The sequence below is a fragment of the Mycteria americana genome, unplaced genomic scaffold, assembly GCF_035582795.1.
Source record: "Mycteria americana isolate JAX WOST 10 ecotype Jacksonville Zoo and Gardens unplaced genomic scaffold, USCA_MyAme_1.0 Scaffold_37, whole genome shotgun sequence".
Lineage (NCBI taxonomy): Eukaryota > Metazoa > Chordata > Aves > Ciconiiformes > Ciconiidae > Mycteria > Mycteria americana.
In genome coordinates, this window is record NW_027445624.1 from 1771745 (window position 1) to 1777950 (window position 6206).

The window sequence follows — 6206 nt, forward strand, 5'->3', positions numbered from 1 at the left end:
CCCTGCCTAAGGGTCTGTGCATGTGGCAGGTGCTTGAAGGGACCATGGTGCCTTTCCAAGAAGAGTAGATGTGTTTGGTTGTGCCTGAGGATGAGACAAATCACGCTCTGGCCTCCCTTCCTCGTGCTTGCTGGGTCCCCACGGCCTCCTCTGGGATTGCAGAGTCTGTGTTTTCCTGAAGATACCTGCATTTAGTACTTTCCCTTTCAGTGACTCCACCTTGGGCAATCTCTTCTTTTGTGGGGCTCCAGTCACTGCCCGCCCCAGGCACATGCTGTCCATGGAGATATCCCGTGCTCTTAAGGAGCTCCAGACTCCCCTCCTTAAGGACATCATCTGCATGTCGTGTGTGGGACAGACGTGGCAATGTAATTCACTGACCAGTCACCATCTCCAGTCAGCAGACACCAATGGGTTAGTCTTAAATCCAACCCTCTGTCTCTAACAGGCCATAACATGACATTGAGCTCTTGGCTCCTGAATCCATGGAGCAACAGGCCCTTTGGGGAGCAGTTGCTCATGCCGATTCCTGGCACCAGCTTTGGATGAAGAGCCCAACCTTCTGGCAGAGCACTGCGGAGATCCCATTTTATTACAGACATCCTATGAGAGAGGCAGCTCTGACCAGTGTTAAACATACCTTTATACAGGCTCCAAGATGGAGACCAGATTAATTTCTCAGTAGAAATGAGTTGAAGCTAAACATTTGCGTAGGAACAAAATAACCACAGATTACCAGAAACTTATAATGATAACAGTGTGATAACGATAATGATGATAATTCTAACGATGACAGCGATAATAATAAAAAAGACAAAAGGACAGGCCTGGAATGAGATACCTAGGGAGTCATTTGTGCAGAGAGAAGGGAAGTTTATCACTATGGAGAAACATCCACGAAATCACTTTCCTAATGGCATCCTTGAGCTCCTTGTTCCTCATGCTGTAGATGAGGGGGTTCAACGTTGGAGGTACCACTGAGTACAGAACAGCCATCACCAGATCTAGGGAAGGGGAAGCGATGGAAGGGGGCTTCAGGTAGGCAAACATGCCAGTGCTGAAAAACAGGGAGACCACAGCCAGGTGAGGAAGGCATGTGGAAAAGACTTTGTGCCATCCCTGCTCAGAGGGGATCCTCAGCACAGCCCTGAAGATCTGCACATAGGACAGTCCAATGAAAATAAAACACCCAGATGTTAAACAGATACCAACCAAAACAACCCCAGCTTCCCTGAGGTAGGAATTCGAGCAGGAGAGCTTGAGGATCTGGGGAAGTTCACAGAAGAACTGGTTTATGGCATTGCCTTGGCAGAGTGGTAGTGAAAATGTATTGGCAGTGTGCACCATAGCATTGAGAAAACCACTGCCCCAGGCAGCTGCTGCCATGTTGGCACAAGCTCTGCTGCCCAGGAGCGTCCCATAGTGCAAGGGTTTGCAGATGGCAACGTAGCGGTCATAGGCCATGATGGTGAGAAGAGAAATCTCTGCTGTAATCAAGAAGGCAAACAGAAACACTTGGGCAGTACATCCTGCATAGGAAATGTCCCTGGTGTCCCAGAGGGAATTGGCCATGGATTTGGGGACAGTAGTGGAGATGGAGCCCAGGTCAAGGAAGGAGAGGTTGAAGAGGAAGAAGTACATGGGGGTGTGGAGGCGGCAGTCACAGGCTACGGCGGTGATGATGAGGCCGTTGCCCAGGAGGGCAGCCAGGTAGATGCCCAGGAAGAGCCAGAAGTGCAAGAGCTGCAGCTCCCATGTGTCCGTGAATGGCAGGAGGAGGAACTGGGTGATGGAGCTGCTGTTGGCCATTTGCTGCCTCAGGGCATGGGGACCTGTCCAAAGAGGAAAGCACACTGAGAAGTTAGGACAGGCTTCTTTGAGAAAATCTCTATGTATTAGCCAACACTCCCCTGCCTTGTTCCTTGTTCCCACCCAAACACACATTACCTCCGTCCTTGCTCGTCTCGCTGGCTGGAGCTCTGGCTTGTGCAGGCTGAGTGTGTTGCTACGAGCAGTGGCCTCTGCCCATCAGCTCCAGAGGGGTCAGCCCTTCTGTGTAGCAGAAGGTACCACGGAAAGGGTGTGAAATCACAATTTACGTCAGATATAATGCACTCGTAATGCAGAAGGGCTGTTCAGCATCTTCCAACATGACAACCCCACAGAGACTGTTGGATGGCCTAAAACTGTAGTGACCAGACAGAGCCAGCTCATTCCCCGGCCCCAAGCACTGTATCGCCCAGAGCCCTACGGCTTAGGATGGGCTGGGGCACTTTGTTCCCATGGACATGTTTACAGGGCAGGAGCCAACGTTTCAGTATGTGACCTGCAGCTGAAACCCTCCTCCCCAGAGGCTCTCAGGGCAAGAACAAGGGCAGCACAGACAGGAGGCGAAACACGGAGGAATGCCCCAATGCTTCTGCTGAGGGAGGCGGAAAAGGGCGAGAGAGATGGGTACTGGTGAGTCTAAACTCATCAAGGGTCAGGACTCCAAGGGGGTGACCCAGCCTGGGAACAGGGGGCAGAAGCTCTGCTGGGTGGGAGAGGAGACCAGGGAAGGTGTCTGCACTGCAGGGGACGGCAGGGACATTCCCAAATCCCCTGCCCTCAGCATTTCTGGTAGCGGCTCCCTGTCCCTCCGTGCCTATGTCTCTGCTGCCTGGACCTGTCCCTCCTGGCAGGAGCTCATTCTCTGTCCCCACATCTGCTCCCTGTCAGTACTCACAGACCCCATCCCAACAACAGTGTGGTCAGGTCTGCCCTGCAGACACCTCCTGGCAGCAGGCGCTGAACAGGGGCATCTCTGTGTGTGCAGGGGTGAAGGAGAAGCTCAGACAAGCCCTAAGAAGATTTGCGGTCTCAGTGCCTTCTGCAGCACAGAGAAATAAATTCCCATCTCTCCCTGCCTATCCAGACAACCAAGAAGAGAAACCTCAAAGCACAAACCTTCCCTTTCAAGTCAATGCTGCCTTGTTGCACTTCTTCAAAAGGATCTTCAGAAAGATCCTGGGGGTGATGTGGAGCTGTGAGCAGCCCTGAGCCACGCAGCACCCTCTCAACAGCAGAAGAGCCCTGCCCTGCTGGGGTGTCAAATCCTTCCACCCACAGCTTCTCCCCGCAGCACTGTGGGGAGCTTCCTGGGCAGGCTGAGTGCTGACCCTGGCAGGCAGCAGAGTCCCTGCAGCAGCACACAGCCTCCTGGGGTGCAGGGCCCCTGCTCTGAAGGACAGCCCTGGGCACCCCTGCCTGCACACCCAGCTGCACACCCCTGCAGGCCTCCCTAGAAGAAGGGGGTGGTCGTGCCCTGTCCCTCTGAGGGTGCAGCAGGGAAGCCCTGCTCTGCAGCACAACCTTCTCCACACACAAGAAACCCGGAGAGCCATCCTGCCAGATCCTACCTGCTCTGGGATCTGACAGCTCTAGGAGACCCCTCCGGCATACTCAAGTACATTGCCCTGCAGCCAGAGACTTACTGTTTTGAGGGCCGTGAAGATTTTTCCTCCAGAGAGCTCTCAGCATCCTCCCACTCCACAGTGCCTTTAAACTCTCTCTTGCTTCTCTCCTCTCCCCTCGCTGATTCTCTGCTCTCCCCTTGCTGCCTGCAGGCAGTGTCTCAGCCCTGCTGTGCTCTGCAGAGCATCTGCTCCTGGGCAGAGCTGTCTGCCTGAAGCACTGCATGCTTGCCGTGAGCTTCCTCCGTCTCAGGACCTCACCGCAGCTCAGCAGCAGAGGACCAACCCAAGGCGCCACTTTCTCTGCCCCCTCTGGGCTCCCTCGAGGTGTCCCCGGGGCTCCAGGGCTGGCACCGCCGAAAGGCAGCAGGATCATCCCTGGGGAATGTACTTTGGAGTCAACAAAAGCATCACTAATGGTGCCTCTCTAAACATTGGAGGGGGACTGATTCCTGCAGCAGAAATTGTCCTGCCAGAGCATGGTTGTCTGCGAGAGGTGTAAATGTTCCCCTCTGGACACCGCAGGTCCTGTCCCATAAGACGAAGGACAGACAGACAGGGACAGGGAGGGCTTGGCTTCCCCTGTGCTGGGCAGTGGTTCAGCTGAGGCAATGTAGGCATCTCCTTCCCAGCTGGAAGAAGCACGATTCAGCTCCCTCCATGCACCCCACACAGCCACAGCAGATGGGATTCCTCTTGCTTCAGTTCAGGGGTGCACAAAAGCGTTGCCTGCAGGTGAGCCCCTGCTCTGAGCCCCTCGTCTTTATTCTGTGGGCGCTCAGTTGCTCACCCACACACACTTGGTGATGACTGAGGGGCCAGGGTTGGTCTAAGACGTGTGCAAGTGTTTGCAAGCTGTGATGGAAAATCTCTGAGAATACCCCCATCCTTCCCGAGCATCAGCTGAGGGCCAGAGGTGGAAGGGGGATTTCCTTGGCCATCCTAAATGACACCGACCTGTACGTTTAGGGCACCTGCGTGCACCTTGTCACATATATCTCTGGAGCACACAGAGCTCTTGAGCTGACCAAATGCAGGAGTGCACCAGAAGGAGACCCGGGTCTCTCTCTATCCACTGCATTTACTAGAGCACCAGTCACTGCAAAGCCACCCCCTTCTCTAAGACAGCGTGACCTGCTGACTTCCTCCTGCAGCTCCTCCACCCACTGCCTGAGGACCTCCACTAAAATATCTTAACATGTCCACATCCCTGCACTGAAGACATCGTATTTATTTCAGGGCTCTCATTTTAACTACATTTTAAAAAAAGCCTCCACTGCCTGGCCAGGTGCCTGGAGTGCCTAATACAACTCCATTCTGCAGGCAAACACAGCACAGGGCCTCCAGGAAAGCTGTGCCCTGTTGGAGCTGGCGTGGGACAGACACCCCAGGGCCTCCCAAAGGGGTCTGGTGCCAGTGTGCCATCATCTGAACTCCAACACCACCCCATGGCACAGCCCCTTCTCGGCTCCTTCCAGTGTGTTTACTAGAGCACCAGTTACTGCAAAACATAGACATATCCAAATCTCTGAACTGAGGAGACCTTCTTTAATTCCGGGCTCTCTTTTAATGCCCTAAGAAAGGCGAATAGTGCTACGCGAGGTGCTTGGGATAGCCAGCACCATCTCTTGCCACAGCTGAGGTGCTGAGCTCTTGAGCCCAAATGTGCACAGCCAGGAGGAGCTGGAGCACACACAGACGGAGCTGAAGCTTCTGAGCGCTGTGACACTTTGGAATGAAATGAGATGTGGCGAGACAACTTGTTTAACTGGGCTGCAGCAGTGGAGGGATATAGGCTCTGCAGGAGAGAGTGGCAGGGAAGATGAGGACAGAGTATGGCCTGTGTGAAGGGGCAGCTCAGATGGATGAAGCTCCTCTATAGGATGGGCAACTGCTGAGGTTTCTCCCTGGGAATCTTGCCCATTGGCTTCATGTACTGCCAAGACTTTGTATCTGTTGCTGGTTGGTACGTAGGGGGAAACAGCTGGACGTGATATCCTGCTGCCATGGGTCACCAGAGACCATGGTGCCTCCTTCTCCAAGATGCTGTCTATTCACTGTTGACACTCCTTGCCTGGTAGTCCTTGGAGGTCAGTGCCATGGGGTTGTCTTGTCCCACTTGGTGGGTTGCGAGAGGGGTGAATCTTTTCGATTCCCCGACGGTTTGTGTACCGACAAAAGCCGATCTCTGCTCGAAAGAGCCGCGTGGTCGGTACAGTCACGACAATGACTCAGAGGAACAGGCTGGCCAGCAACTTTATTAACCAGCAAATTCCACAAACGGACAAACTTAACGAACTGGTGAGCTCAACGAACAAACAGAGGCAATGGAGCGATTTTCCGGGCAACCCGTCACAATTTATCCCAAACTTGCATATATTTGAAGAGTAGAGGGAGAGAGAAACGAGAAAAGGAAAGGAAAAGAGAGGAGGAAAGAGAAAGAAAAAGTATCACCACCCTTGGATCCCGTGATGATGATGACAGACTTGGCAATCCTCCAGTGGTGGGTGCGCGTGTGGTTCCCTGGAGGGTGTGTCTTTTATAAGCAAATCCCTGCCTCCAGGTACGCCCCTTCAGGACTTACATGGTTCTTGTTCTAGAAAGATCTCCATCTTCTGCGCAGGTGCTGGGGGAGGGGGTGGTCACAAGGGGTCTCTCGGGTGGTTGCAAGCCCCTTCCTCAGATCAACTCTGTGACCTCTGGCCATACATGGTAAGGTCCGGCGGAACCCAGAACCGTGCATCCTCCGACGAG

At 53.8% G+C, this 6206-nt stretch overlaps 1 protein-coding gene across 1 annotated transcript; it reads right to left on the reverse strand.

Annotated features, from left to right (window-relative positions):
- Positions 1-849: 849 nt before the first annotated feature.
- On the reverse strand, positions 850-1809 carry LOC142403524 (olfactory receptor 14C36-like). The gene has a single exon (XM_075489785.1). It carries the CDS (start codon positions 1807-1809, stop codon positions 850-852), a length of 960 nt encoding a protein of 319 aa, XP_075345900.1.
- Between the last annotated feature and the right edge of the window lie 4397 nt (positions 1810-6206).

Coding starts and splice junctions, on each gene's coding strand:
- LOC142403524 (XM_075489785.1), bottom strand. CDS start 1,809: ATGGCCAACAGCAGCTCCATCACCCAGTTCCTCCTCCTGCCATTCACG.